We start from the raw sequence: 15,994 nt of genomic DNA on the forward strand, positions 1-15,994 counted from the left end.
AGGCCCAATCTTGTTTAGCCCTAGAGCTTACTTAAAGCCATAGTTCCAAGTGAGGTTCAGTAGCAGTTTTTTCTACTTGGCCTGTGGAACAATGTGTTTGTAATAATACTATATCTGAATTTTAGGAGTTTTTAGGATATTGTTGGGTATTATGATCTAAGAAAAATAAGTCCAATGGGTATTAAGGAGGGCACGTATTGCATGGTGCACTGGGTGTTATACGCAAGTAATGAATCATCGAACTTTACATAAAAAACCAGGGATGTACTGTATGGTGACTAACATAGTATAATAAAAAATATTATTAAAAAAAGAACAATATCAAATTAATCTCTTAAATAAATTCTTGGATCAATAAAGAAATAAAAAAAATAGCTGAACAGGTAATAGATGAAACTTTCCACTTTATTCCATACATAATTTCTGCGTTAATCTTACTAAAATACAACACTCTTATAACATCTCCCATGTCTGTTTCCATAGGGTCAAATTTAAATCTCTTAGCCTTGCCCTGACAACACCTTTCTATCTTTTCAGTTTCTCATTTGTCCCCCCATGAATCCTCTTTAATATGTTTTGCTCATTATTTTCTCTGTACCAATTTTTTCATAGCTTATTAGAGCCAACAGGGCCCTCTCTCCACCTCCTTTCCTTTCAGACCTAACCTTTCTTTGGGAACATCACTTCCTTCATGAAGCTTTACCTGATCGTTAGTTAACAGTGAACATTTTCCTTCAGAGCTGCACTAGAACTTACAGTTGATGTCACACAGCACCTATTTGTGCTTTACATTTAAGTTTTGTTATTAAGATTGTGATCTCCCTTATTGTTTCTGTAAAACTCCGCATTATCTTTGTAGTGCTCTTAATACATAGTATGTAAAAATAATTTCAGAAATTAATGTCTATACTGGTTATCCAGTAGTTTGAGGAAATAAAGGATGTCTTCTCATTCAATTCAGTTTTGTCCAGTAGATCATTAAGACTTCCTCTTTTTCAAATATGGCATTTGCCATTGGCTTACTCTGCATCTGAGAAGTTCAATATGACTTATTTTTAAAAATTAAAATAAACCATTCATTTCAAAACTATTATAGTCATACTTGAAATAATTGGTAAAGTTGAGTCTAGGAGTTACTACCTTGGATGCTAGTGGCACAAGGAAAAAAATGTATCACATTTTACTCTTAACAAGCCCTTGATGAAAGCTTTTATTTTAATCAGCTTATAAATTTGATGAATATGGATAGTGCTCTGGCATCAGTCCAAGAAGATTCTTTTTATCTGCTGGAATAAAGCACACAAAATAAAACAATAAAGCCATAAAACACCATCAAGTAACATATTCATTGACAGTCAATATTAATGCACTGAGTCATCTTTGAATACAGTGGTGGTTTGTCAGGTATATTCCTATGTAAAGACATAATACATAATGCTAATTTTGTGAAATACACTTCCTTTTGCTATTTCCAAGTGGCTGATTGTGGCTAACAAATAAGAATTATGGGTTCCAGTCACTTTAGCGTATCAGTATATAAAATTTTTAGTCCAGAGAATATTTCATTATCCCTCACAATTGGCATAGACATTGTAAAAATATTATCAAGTCATGCCCATACTTTGAGCAACCTTTCAATAACTTTTCATTCATTTTACTTGAGTTAAGATCTGGAATGTTTAGTATCATTTGAAAAGGCCTGGGGAGAGCTGGCCTCAGCATTACAGCCTTTTTAAAGTTCTTGTTTATGTGAAATTCTTTCCCATTTCAGTGGCTTCTTATATACTGTTTCCTTTGCAGGTGGCACCATACCTGTTTCTCTTCCTCCCTACACACTTTATTGGTCATGAAATTTTTGCATCTTCTGGGACTTAACACTTCTTTAAATTTCACTGATTCTTTTCTTTTTAAATCATGTCCCCTAGCTAAAATCAGTGATTGCACACTTTAATTTCTTTCTTAGATTCATCACTGTTCATATCTGTATGTTGTGATTATTTGTCTGTTGATTCTCTGTCCAGAGCAAGAGAGCTCTCTGAAGATAGGGACCCTGTCCACTTTTGTTCAGTGATAAATCCTTGGCAATTTAGCACAGGTACTGGCACCATAGTGGGTGCTGCTTATGAAGTAGACTGAGGGAATCCCAGTACCTTTCTGGTCCTTACGAGGATCAGAATTCTTCTACCAGACCCAGAATTCCTCTACTGACACAATTTTCTAAGAAAGCACAATACCAATATAAGAGAGAGTTTATAAAATGTTTCAAAAACCAGTGTCTGGGTCCCCTTCCCTCCGTTTCCATCAGATCTTTTATATCAAGAGCATGAGCTAATTTGCATTACTAGTAAATATTAAAGGACATAAATAATTTTAAAAATTAACTTAAGCAAGACATGGGCAGTATATGGTTTTTCCTTAAAGATAAAAGGCTTAAAAGCAGTCTTTTAAAAAGTCTGTTTTAAAGACAGTATTTCTAAAAGTAGAATTGAGAACTTACATAGCAAAACTCGGTTGTTTTTTCATTAATTCAGTTCATTTACACTATTGTATTATATTATGGCAAAAGAGTCTTCAGTTGGATGTAGCTCTCCTTTGTATTTGCATGAATTTAAAATTTGAGTTACACACATTGAAAAGGTCAGTAGATAGCATTCTGGTATTTTATCAAAGATAATGTGGCTGTTTGTTGTGTCTCTGGTTCTAGGCAGTATGAAACTGTGGTTCCACTCGAAGATTCTATTGTGACTGAGGTTACAGCAACTCTACAAGAATGGGCCAGTCTGTGGAAACAACTCTATGTGGTAAGTATTGATAACTAGCTTACTAGATTGTTATAGTTCCTTTAGAAAAGTGAAAAAAATTTTCTTACGTATGCCAATTACAAATTTTTAGATTTCTGAATATTCTCAACTTTTCAATGTATGTTCCTAATATTAACTGAAACATAGTACACTGGGTGTTGTTCATCCTGAAGAGAACACATTATTCATATGCCTCCAGTCCCTCCACCATATGCCAGTTAGTAGAATGTAAGTTCTGTAACATCAGGGATTTTAGCTGTCTTACTGCTGTAGCCTTGGGAGCTTTCATAAAACAGGTGTTTACTGAATGAATCAACAAACTTAAGAGTTTCATTGTGAACCTAATGGTGGGTAAGGCTCAAGATGTTTTATCAATAGTTTCTTATAGCTACTAAGCTGAAAGGATATTCCATATGTGACATGTTTTGCTAAGCCCACAATTAATAGAAAGATTAATAAAAACCTGGTCCATATCCTCTGGAAACTTAGAGAGTAGAGAGTGATAGGACACACAAAGTCTGGGCTGAAAATAAGTGACAAGGTTTGGTTTCTGTTATTTCATCAAGATGGAATAAGCACTTTCTGTTATACTGCTCTTACTAATTACAACAAAAATCCTGGACAAAACTCATAAATCATCTACCAGAAAACTCTAAAAGTAAAGTAAAAGAAGGTGGAGTGACTAGGGACCTTTGAACTCAAGAATTGAGTGAGTTTCCTGATTGTTGTTTTTTTCCTGCTTCCCATATACTTTGGCCTGGGCTCTAGAGAAGCCCATCAAATACTAATGGGCACACACAAAAAAACACCAAAGAAAGCCTTTTCTTTTTAGCCAAAGGATGATCCAGCAAGACAGAAACCTTTTTTTCCCTCCACATTGGATGGGTAATGTGCAGAGGTTGTAACAAGGCTTGAGTGAGGCATATGTCATACTATGGCATGAATACCCTGTCATCATGCTTATGAACTACAAAAGGATCAAGACAGAAACCTTTTAACCTATCCTTTCTGTTCTGTAGAGAACACTGCAATAAAAGCTGCACTCCCTTGTACCCACCCAAACAGGCATTACAGTATTGGAATTAGTGACCAGAACTCCAGTCTTATACACGCACTCTTCCTGACACCTGCAGTAACAAGATGTCCCTCTCTAGTGGAGCCTTAGGCCAAACTCTGACTTCTACCCCTCCCCACTACAGTAATGAGGCAGTGCAGTGCCTCTCTTCAGTGGGGCCTGCAGGAGGATTCTGACAGCAACTTCACCAGCACTTGCAAGGTGGCACCTTCCCCAGCAAAGCCTGTGCGTGAGACTAGATTTTACAACTACCCAGTGTTAACAAGGTGATACCCTTATTTTTTGGAGTTCTGTCGGCAAAACTCTGACTTCCTCCCGTGCTCTGAAGTAAGGAAGAAGCATTCCTCCACAGAGGAGCCTGTGGTTAGAACTCTTGATTTCCACTTCTCTTGTAATAATAAGTGGGTCCCTCTCCAGCTGAGCATGTAGGCAGGACTGACTCTCACCCCCACCCCATTAATGAGACAGTGCTCTTCTCTAGTACATGATGTGTACAGCACCCTGTTTTTCATCCTTGCCCTGCTGAAATGAGGCAATTCTTCTCCCCACCCAAATCCATCCTGAGTAGAAGTGAAGTGGAGTTCTGCTATCTAGGTAATGCACTAATGGGGAAAACCAGAAGAGCACTGGAAAGACTTTATATACTAAATTGCCCATTAAAGTGAGCCTAGGATTGCATTCTGAACGTAAGCAGGTTGATCACCTGCTAAAATAGAAGATTTAAATAGGAATCAGAATGTCATAGTATAATACTTAACATGTCCAGTGTACAGACCAAATTTACTTCATATATGAAAAATCAGAAAAATCTCAACTCTAATTAAGATAAGATAATCAACAGATGCCAACTTTGAAATGACACAGATATCAGAATCATCAAGGATCTTAAAGCTGTTTTTCTAAAATTGCTCCAGCAGACAATTAGAGACACTCTTGAAATAAATGAAAACATAGGAAACTGCAGCAATAGAAGTAGAAAACATAAAGAACCAAGTTAATTTTAGAACTGAAAAATACGATAACTAAAATTTAAAAATTACTGGATAGGCTCAATAGCAGAATGGAAAGACAGAGGAAAGAATTAGTGAATTTAAATATGGATCAATAGAAATTATCCAATCTGAATAATGGAGAGAAACTAAATGGAAAAGTAAGCTTAGCCTCAGAAACCTGTGGAACAATAACAAAAGATCTAACATTTGAGACATTAGAGTACTAGATGGAAAGGACAGAATGAGGACCTAAAAAAAATTTGAAGAAATAATGGCTTAGTGCAATTGCTGGATCATAAGGTAGCTCTGTTTTTAACTTTTTAAGGGGCCTCCACACTGTTTTCCAAAGTGGCTGTACCAACTTGCATTCCCACTAACAGTGTAAGAGGGATCCCCCTTCTCCACATCCTCTCCAACATTTGTTGTTTCTTGCCTTGTCAATTTTTGCCATTCTAACTGGCGTAAGGTGGTATCTCAATGTGGTTTTGATTTCAATTTCCCTGATGGCTAATGATTTTGAACATTTTTTCATGTGTCCGTTAGCCATTTGTATGTCTTCATTGGAAAAGTGTCTGTTCATATCTTCTGCCCATTTTTTAAATTTGATTATTTGTTTCTCATGTATTGAATTTGAGAAGTTCTTTGTAGATCTTGGATACCAGTCTTTATCCCAAAGATACAGACTTAGTGAAGAGAAAGGCCATATGCACTCCAGTGTTCATAGCTGCATTGTCCACAATAGCTAAACTGTGGAAGGAGCCTAGATGCCCTTCAACAGACAAATGGATTAAGAAGATGTGGTCCATATATACAATGGAATATTACTCAGCCATCAGAAAGAACGATTACCCAACATTTGCAGCAACGCGGGTGGGACTGGAGGAGATTATGCTAAGTGAAATAAGTCAAGCAGAGAAAGACAATTATCATATGGTTTCACTCATTTATGGAACATAAGAAATAGCAGGGAGATCGTTAGGAGAAGGAAGGGAAGAATGAAGGGGGGGTAAACAGAAGGGAGAATGAACCATGAGAGACTATGGACTCTGGGAAACAAACTGAGGGCTTCAGAGGGGTGGGGGATGGGGGACTGGGATAGGCCGGTGATGGGTATTTAGGAGGGCACATATTGCATGGAGCACTGTGTGTTTTACTCAAATAATGAATCATGGAACCATACATCAAAAACCAAGGATGTACTGTATGGTGACTATCATAACATAATAAAAATTATTATAAAAAAAAGAAATAATGGCTTAAGTCTTCCCAAATTTGGCAAAAGATGGAAGCCTACAGACTCAAGAAGCTGAGTGAACTCCAAACAGGATAAACCTAAAGAAATCCATGCACAGTCACATTGTCATTAAACCTCTGAAAATTAAAGCAAAAGAGAAAATTTATATATATATATGTGTGTGTGTGTGTCTATATGCATGTATTTTAAAATTTTTATATATTTTTAGATTCTAATTTAATTAATATACAGTGTTAGATTAGTTTCAGGTGTATAAGATAGTGATTCAACAATTCTATGTATTATTCAGTGCTTATCGTAAATGTACTCTTTTTTTTTCATGTTTTAAAAAAATTTTATTTAAATTTTATTAGCTAACACAAAGTGCAATATTGGTTTCTGGAGTAGAATTCATCACTCACATACAACACCTAGTGCTTATCACCACAAGTGCCCTCTTCAATACCCATCACCCATCTAGCCCATCTCCCACTCACCTCCCTCCATCAACTCTCAGCTTGTTCTCTGTCATTAAGAGTTTCTTATGGCTTGTTTCCCTCTCTCCTTTTTTTCTTTTCCCTTTTCCCATATGTTCATCTGTTTTCTTTCTTAAATTCCACATATGAGTGGGATCATACGGTATTTGTCTTTCTCTGACTAACTTATTTCACTTAGCATAATATGCTCTAGCTCCAACCATTTCATTGCAAATGGGAAGATTTCATTCTTTTTGGTGGCTGAGTAATATTCCATTACACACACATACATACACACACCCCACATCTTCTTTATCCATTCATCAGTTGATGGACATTTGGACTCTTTCCATAGTTTGGCTATTGTTGATAGTGCTGCTGTAAACATCGGGGTGCATGTACCCCTTTGAATCAGTATTTTTGTATCCTTTGGGTAAATACCTAGTAGTGCAATTGCTGGATCGTAGGATACTTCTATTTTTAACTTTCTGAGGAACCTCTGTACTGTTTTGCACAATGGCTGTACCAGTTTGCACCAACAGTGCAAGAGTGTTCCCCTTTCTCCGGACCCTTGCCAACATCTGTTGTTTCTTGTGTTGTTAATTTTAGCCATTCTGACAGGTGTGAGATGGTATCTTATCTTGGTTTTAATTTGTATTTCCTTGATGGTGAGTGATGTTGAGTATCTTCATGTGTTTGTTGGCCATCTGGATGTCTTCTTTGGAAAAGTGTCTAGATAAGTGCACTTTTAATCCTCTTCACCTTTTTGACCCATCCGCCTACCTACTAAAGAAAAAATCTTGAAAGGGAAATGACACATTACCATTAGGGAAATGGCAATTTGAATGACAGCAAATTTCTCATAAGAAACTGGAAGACACAAGGAGGTGGCCCAACATTTTTCAACCACTGAAAGAAAAAACCTGATGTTACCCCAGATTTGTGTATCCAGGAGAAATATACTTCAGGAATGAAGGAGAAATAAACACATTTTCAGATAAAGGAAAGCTAAGAAAATTTGTTACCAATGGATTGGTTCTAAAATAGTAACTATGGACTCTGAGAAACAAACTGAGGGCTTCAGAGGGGAGGGGGGTGGGGGAATGGGATAGGCTGGTGATGGGTAATAAGGAGGGCACGTATTGCATGGTGCACTGGGTGTTATACGCAACTAATGAATCATCGAACTTTACATCAAAAACTAGGGATGTACTGTATGGTGACTAACATAATATAATAAAAAATATAATAAAAAGAATATTTGGAAAACACTGAAAAAAAATAGTAACTATACATGAGAAATAATCAAATCAAAAAATGGGCAGAAGATATGAACAGACAATTTTCCAATGAAGACATACAAATGGCTAACAGACACATGAAAAAATCTTTAATGTCATTAGCCATCAGGGAAATTCAAATCAAAACCACATTGAGATACCACCTTATGCCAGTTAGAATGGCAAAAATCGACAAGGCAGGAAACAACAAATGTTGGAGAGGATGTGGAGAAAGGGGAACCCTCTTACACTGTTGGTGGGAATGCAAGTTGGTACAGCCACTTTGGAAAACAGTGTGGAGGTCCCTTAAAAAGTTAAAAATTGAGCTACCCTATGGCCCAGCCATCGCACTACTGGGTATTTACCCCAAGGATACACACATAGTGAAGAGAAGGGACATATGCACCCCAATGTTCATAGCAGCATTGTCCACAATAGCTAAACTGTGGAAGGAGCCGAGATGCCCTTCAACAGATGACTGGATTAAGAAGATGTGGTCCATATACACAATGGAATATTACTCAGCCATAAGAAAGAACGATTACCCAACATTTGCAGCAACGCGGGTGGGACTGGAGGAGATTATGCTAAGTGAAATAAGTCAAGCAGAGGAAGACAATTATTATATGGTTTCACTCATTTGTGGAACATAAGAAATAGCAGGGAGATCGGTAGGAGAAGGAAGGGAATAATAAAGGGGGTAAACAGAAGGGGGAATGAACCGTGAGAGACTATGGACTCTGGGAAACAAACTGAGGGCTTCAGAGAGGAGGAGGGTGGGGGATTGGGATGGGCCAGTGATGGGTATTAAGGAGGACACATACTGCATGGTGCACTGGGTGTTATATGCAAATAATGAATCATGGAAGACTACCTCAAAAAATAAGGATATACTATATGGTGACTAACAACATAATAAAAAATTATTTAAAATAGCAACTATAAAGGGAGTTCATCAGACACAAAGGAAGAGATAATGAATGGACACTTGGAACATAGATTGAAGAAAGCAATGGAAGGGGTAAATTCTCTTTAGTTTTTAAAATTGTCTTTGAGGATACAAAGCAAAAATTATAACACTGATATAGTTCTCAATGTATGTAGAAGTTATATTTAAGAAAGTTGTATCTAAAGTTGTGATGGAAAGGGACATAAATTATAGTAAGTTATCTGCATTCAAGTGGTAAGATGTTCATACTAGTAGACTATAATAAGTTATGTATGTATACAATTATAAACTCTAGAGCAATCATTAAAAATATTGCACAAAGCAGTATAATAAAAATAGTATAAATAAACCAAAATGGAATTCTAAAAATGTTCAAGTAACCTTATAAGAAATTAAGACAGGGAAAACAGAGGAAGGTGAAACAGAAGGAACAAATAAATACTAACATGGTCGATGTAAATCCTAATGTATGAATAATAAAAAGATAGAAATTGGCAGAGTTGATAAATAAAAAGGACTTAACTGTGTGCTGTCTATAGGAAGCTCACTTCATATATAATGATAACAGGAGGTGAAAAGTTAGAAAAATATATACTATGCAAACACTAATCAAAAGAAAGCTTGAATGGCTATATTAAAAAGAGATTATTAATTATGGATTATTTCTTCCTTACATAAATAAAAATAAAAATAAAATTATTTATATTAGTATAAGTGGGGTGCCTTGGTTGTTCAGTTGGGTAAATGTTCGACTCTTGATTTCAGCACTGGTAATGATCTCAGGGTCATGAGATCAGGCCCCACATCGAGCTCCTTGCAGGGAGCCTGCTTGAGATACTCTTTGTCCCTCTCCTTCTGCCCCTCTCCCATGCTGTGCATGCTCTCTCTCAAATAAATAAATAGAATCTTTAAAAAATTATATTAGTATAGGAAAAAATTAACATCAGAATAAAGAAAATTACCAGGGACAAAGGGACATCACAAAATGGTAAGAAGATCTATTCACCAAGAAGACATAACAATTTTAAATATGCATGCAGCAAAAACAGCTGCAAAATAAATGAAGTAAAACCTGAAAGGACTGAATAGAGAAAATGGAGAAATTATTATTATATTTGGGGATTTATAACCCTTTCCCCTAGTAATTGATCACAACCACTCGACAAAAGTCAACAAGGATAGTTAAGAATGAAACAATGCCATCAACCATCAGGATCTAATTGAAAGTTTTAGAATGTTTCATCAAGTAAAATTGGAATACAGATTGTTTTCAAGCATACATGGAACATTCACCAAGATTGACAATTTCTTGAGTCATAGAAAAACTCAACAAATTTGCAATAACTCATATCATACAAAGGATATTTTGACAGTAATGGAAAAAAACTAGAAATCAATAACAAAGACAATAGGAAAATACTGAAGCATTTAGAAATTAACACACTATTAAATAATCCATGAATCATAGAGAAAGTCTCAAGAAATAAATATGTTGAAATGAATGTAAATGAAAATATATTAAAATGTGTGGGATGCAGATAAAGCATTGCTGTCAGGAACATTTATAGCATTAAGTGCATATAATAGAAAAAATAAACATGGTGTCAAATGAGTAATTTCAGCTTCTACTTCAGTAATCTAGAAAAAAAAAAAAAAAAGAAGATGAATCCAAGCAAACAGAATGCAGGAAAAATAGAGCAGGAATTAATGAGATTAAAAATAGAAAAACAATATGATTTCTCTCATCTATGGAACATAAGAACTAGGATGATCAGTAGGGGAAGAAAGGGATAAAGAAAGGGGGCGTAATCAGAAGGGGGAATGAAACATGAGAGACTATGGACTATGAGAAACAAACTGAGGACTTCAGAGGGGAGGGGGGTGGGGGAATGGGATAGACCGGTGATGGGTAGTAAGGAGGGCACGTATTGCATGGTGCAATGGGTGTTATACACAACTAATGAATCATCGAGCCTTACATCGGAAACCGGGGATGTACTGTATGGTGACTAACATAATATAATAAAAAATCATTAAAAAATAAATAAATAAAAAATAAAAATAGAAAAACAATATTATTCAGCTATCAAAAAGAATGATTTCTCAACATTTGCTGCAACATGGATGGCACTGGAAGAGATAATGCTAAGTGAAATAAGTCAAGGAGAGAAAGACAGTTATATGGTTTCTCTGATCTATGGAACATAAGAACTAGGAAGATTGGTAGAAGAAAGGGATAAAGAAGGGGGGTAATCAGAAGGGGGAATGAAACATGAGAGACTATGGACTCTGAGAAACAAACTGAGGACCTCAGAGGGGAGGAGGGTGGGGGAATGGGATAGGCTGGTGATGGGTAGTAAGGAGGGCACGTATTGCATGGTGCACTGGGTGTTATATGCAACTAATGAATCATCGAACTTTACATCAAAAACCAGGGATGTACTGTATGATGACTAACATATAATAAAAAAATATTTAAAAAACAAATAAATAAAAATAGAAAAACGAGGAAAAATCAAACCAAAAGCCAGTTTTTCAAAATATCAATAAAATTGATTAACATCTACCAAGGCTGACAAAGAAAATGAGAGAAAATAGTAATTACCAATATACTGGGACTAAAGATGAGATATCACTGTAGATACCACAGACATTAAATGGATAATAAGAGAATACCATAACATGTAAGTGAGAATCTACATGAATAAAACAAATCCTTGAAAATCACAAATCACCAAAATTCACCCAAGAAAAAACTGGTAATCTAAATATCCAACAGCTATTAAAGTAATTAAATTTATGAAAATCCTTTCAAAAAAGAAATGACTAAGCCCAGATGGTTCCACTGGTAAATTCTACTGAAGGTCTAAAGAAGAAAAACCAGCAGACCATATCATTGTCAGAAAAAGCATTTGAGAAAACCCAACACTCTTCCATGATTAAAAACTCTCAGCAAACTAGGAATAAAGGGGGCTTTTTCACCCTGAGAAAGGGCATTTGTGAAAATCTACAGTAAATGTCATAATTAATGGTGAAAGTCTGCTTTTGGGAACAAGGTGAGGATGTCTGCTTTTAACAGTTTTATTCAGCTTAGTACTGGAATACTTAACCAGTGCAGTAAGGCAAGAAAAGGGAAGAAGAGACATACAGATTAGAATGAAGAAAAAAAGTCAGTCCTATTTGCAGACAGTGATTGGCTACGTAGGAAATTCCAAAGAATCTAGAAACAACAAAACCCACTAAAGTATATAAAAGATACTCCTAAAACAATTAAGTTTGCAGTTATAGGACAACAACTCAAAATACTCTGTTTTTCTTTCAGTCAGTCAGTATATTAATTATATTGCCATATGAAATTTTAAAACAGTACTATTTGATTAAAGGCGTAAATATGAGACCTGGAACCATAAAAATCCAGGAGGAGAACACAGACATTAACCTCTTTGACATTGGTCATTGCAACTTCTTTCTAGATATGTCTCCTGAGGCAAGGGAAACAAACTATTGAGATTTCATCAACACGAAAAGCTTCTGCACAGCGAAGGAAATAATGAACAAAACTAAAAGGCAACCTATGGAATGGGCGAAGATATTTGCAAATTACATATCTGATAAAGAATTAGTATCCAAAATATATAAAGAGCTTATAAAAATCAACACCCCAAAAATTAATAACCCAATTAAAAGATGAGAAGATGTGAATAGACATTTTTCCAAAGAAGACGTACACATGGCCGACAGACATACAAAAAGATGCTCAACACATATCATCAGGAAAATACAAATCAAAACTACGGTGAGATATCACCTCACACCAGTCGGAATGGCTAAAATCAACAACACCAGAAGCAACAGGTGTTGGCTAGGATGTGGAAGAAGGAGACACTCTTACACTGTTGGTGGGAATGCAAACTGGTGCAGCCAGTCTGCAAGACAGTATGGCAGTTCCTCAAAAAGTTAAAAATAGAAGTACCCTACAATCCAGCAATTGCTCTCCTAGCTATTTACCCAAAGGATACAAAAATACAGATTCGAAGGGGTACAAGCACCCCGATGTTTACAGCAACACTATCAACAATAGCTATGGAGAGAGCCCAAATGTCCATCGACTGGTGAATGCAGAAAGAAGATATAGTCCTATGTACAATGGAATATTACTCACCCATCAGAAAAATGAAATCTTGCCATTTGCAATGACATGGTTGGAACTAGAAAGTATCATACTAAGCAAAATAAGTTGGTCAGAGAAAGACAAATACCATAAGATTTCACTCATATGTGGAATTTAAGAAACAAAACTATAGAGAACAAACTGATGGTTAGTGGATGGGAGGTGGTTGGAGGGAATGGGGTTAAATAGGTGATGGGGATTAGGGAGTGCACCTGTGATGAGCACCAGGTGTTGTATGGAAGTGCTAAATCACTGAATCCTACACGTGAAACTAATATTACACTGTTTTTTTTTAAATAATTTTTTATTATGTTAGTCACCATACAGTACATCCTTATTTTTTGATGTATTGTTCCATGATTCATTATTTGAGTATAACACCCAGTGCTCCATGCAATACATGCCCTCCTTAATACCCATCACCAGCCTATCCCAATCCCCCACCCCCTCTTCCCTCTGAAGCCCCCAGTTTGTTTCCCAGAGTCCATAGTCTCTCGTCGTTCATTCCCCCTTCTGTTTACCCCCCTTTATTATTCCCTTCCTTCTCCTACCGATCTCACTGCTATTTCTTATGTTCCACAAATGAGTGAAACAATATGATAATTGTCCTTCTCTGCTTGACTTATTTCACTTAGCATAATCTCCTCCAGTCCCGTCCATGTTGCAGCAAATGTTGGGTAATCGTTCTTTCTGATGGCTTACTAATATTCCATTGTATATATGGACCACAACTTCTTAATCCAGTCATCTGTTGAAGGGCATCTCGGCTCCTTCCATGATTTAGCTATTGTGGACAATGCTGCTATGAACATTGGGGTGCATATGGCCCTTCTCTTCACTATGTGTGTATCTTTGGGGTAAATACCCAGTAGTGCAATTGCTGGATCATAGGGAAGCTCAATTTCTAACTTTTTAAGGGAACTCCACACTGTTTTCCAAAGTGGCTGTACCAACTTGCATTCCCACCAACAATGTAAGAGGGTTCCCCTTTCTCCACATTCTCTCCAACATTTGTTGTTTCCTGCCTTGTCAATTTTTGCCATTCGAACTGATGTTAGGTAGCATCTCAATATGGTTTTTTTTAATAATATTTTTTATTATATTATGTTAGTCACCATACAGTACATTCCTGGTTTTTGATGTAAAGTTCGATGATTCATTAGTTGCGTGTAACACCCAGTGAACCACGCAATACGTGCCCTCCTTACTACCCATCACCAGCCTATCCCATTCCCCCACCCGCTCCCCTCTGAAGCCCTCAGTTTGTTTCCCAGAGTCCATAGTCTCTCATGGTTCATTCCCCCTTCTGCTTGCCCCCCCTTTCTTCTTCTCTTTCTTCTCCTATCAATCTTCCTACTTCTTGTGTTCCATAAATGAGTGAGTCTTTAGTTTAAAATCTAATCTGTCTGATATGAGAATTGCTACCCCAGCTTTCTTTTGAGGTCCATTGGCATGAGAAATGGTTTTCCAACCCTTCTCTTTCAGTCTGGATGTATCTTTAAGTTCAGGATGAGTCTCTTGTAGACAGCATATTGATGGTTCATGTCTTTTTATCCAATCATCAACCTTGTGGCGTTTATGGGAGCATTTAGGCCATTCACATTGAGAGTGATTATTGAGAGAGATGATTTTAATGATGTCATGTTGCCTGTGAAATCTTTGTTTCTATAGATTGTAAATTTCTGTTCTGTATCACTCTTGGGGCCTTTTTACTTTTATAGAACTGCCCTTAATATCTCATGTAGGGCTGGTTTGGTAGTTACGAATTCCTTCAGTTTCTGCTGATCTTAGAAGGTCCTTATCTCTCCATCAATTCTGAATGACAGCCTTGCTGGATAAAGGATCCTTGGCTGCATGTTATTCTCAGATGGAGCTTTGAAAATACCCTGCCAACCCTTCCTAGCCTGCCAGGTCTCTGTAGACAGGTCTGACGTTATTCTAATATTTTTTCCTTTGTATGTAAGGATTTTCTTCCCCCTGGCCGCTATCAAGACTGTATCCTTGGATATAATATTTGCAAATTGCACTATGACATGATGTGGTGAAGGCCTGCTCTCATTGATCTTGGGTGGGGTCCTTTCTGGCTCTTGGACATGGATGCTTGTTTCCTTTGCCAGATTAGGGAAGTTTTCAGCTACAATTTGTTCAACTATCTCTTCTAGACCTCTCTCTTTCTCCACCCCCTCAGGGATGCCGATGATTCTGACATTGGAACGTTTCATTGAGTCAGTAATCTCCTGTAATCTACATTCTTGAGATTGTATTTTTTTTGAGCCAAGTTTCTGTTTTAACTTTCTCTTCTACCATCCCATCCCCCAATTCACTAATTCGTTTTTCTGCCTCATTTACCCTGGCCGTCAGAGCGTCTAGTTTAGACTGCATTTGTTTCATAGCATTTTTAATTTCTGCCAGATTCGCTCTCATTTCTGCCCTTAGAGATTCTATATTCCCGTTAATATTTTTGTTAATATTTTTTTCAAGTCTACACATCATCTTGACCATTGTTACTCTGAACTCCATTTCTGACAATTTGGTTATATCCATGTCCATCATTTCTGTGGCAGAGGTCACAGTCTCTGTGTCCTTTCTTTGCTGAGGGTTTCTCCTCCTTGTCTTTCTGATGAGTAGAGGTTGGGGGGATGCACAGAGCCCAAATTATCGACCAGGACCCAGGATGTATGCACTGGTTTTATAGGGACTTTAGGGATGTGGCCTTCTTGATTTTGCAGCCTGCCTTCTGGGGGAGGGGCCTGCTGCGCTGATACTCAGCCAACCCGGTTTGAGTAGAGTTGCCCTGTCCCCTGCAAGGGGGGATGGGGATGAGCACAATGTGAACCGGTATTTCCGGGCTTTTGTTCTTTGTTGGCTTTCCCTGGCAGTTTTCTGTGCCTCTTCTGAGAGTCAGAGCAGCAGTGGCCGTATCCTAGCGTCTGTCTCAGAACAGAGATCGCAGTCCGCTCTCCACTGAGCTCCTTTGGCCACTCTAACTCTGTTTCTGTCGGTGCTGCTAAAAACC

The 15,994-nt window shown here is 37.1% G+C and overlaps 1 protein-coding gene and 1 non-coding gene across 3 annotated transcripts in view; one reads left to right on the forward strand and one right to left on the reverse strand.

Annotated features, from left to right (window-relative positions):
- The window catches only part of DOCK3 (dedicator of cytokinesis 3), a 569,026-nt gene that overhangs the window by 208,315 nt on the left and 344,717 nt on the right, over window positions 1–15,994 (forward strand). For both annotated transcript variants that reach the window (XM_057311740.1, XM_057311742.1), the window contains one exon: window positions 2,705–2,801. In XM_057311740.1, coding sequence (XP_057167723.1) covers window positions 2,705–2,801 — 97 coding nt within the window. The remainder of the gene's footprint in view (window positions 1–2,704; window positions 2,802–15,994) is intronic.
- LOC113257331 (small nucleolar RNA U13) lies at window positions 3,677–3,780 on the reverse strand. The gene has a single exon (XR_003316939.1). It is a non-coding gene; the product is annotated as a small nucleolar RNA U13 (small nucleolar RNA).

Source organism: Ursus arctos, unplaced genomic scaffold (assembly GCF_023065955.2).
Source record: "Ursus arctos isolate Adak ecotype North America unplaced genomic scaffold, UrsArc2.0 scaffold_14, whole genome shotgun sequence".
Lineage (NCBI taxonomy): Eukaryota > Metazoa > Chordata > Mammalia > Carnivora > Ursidae > Ursus > Ursus arctos.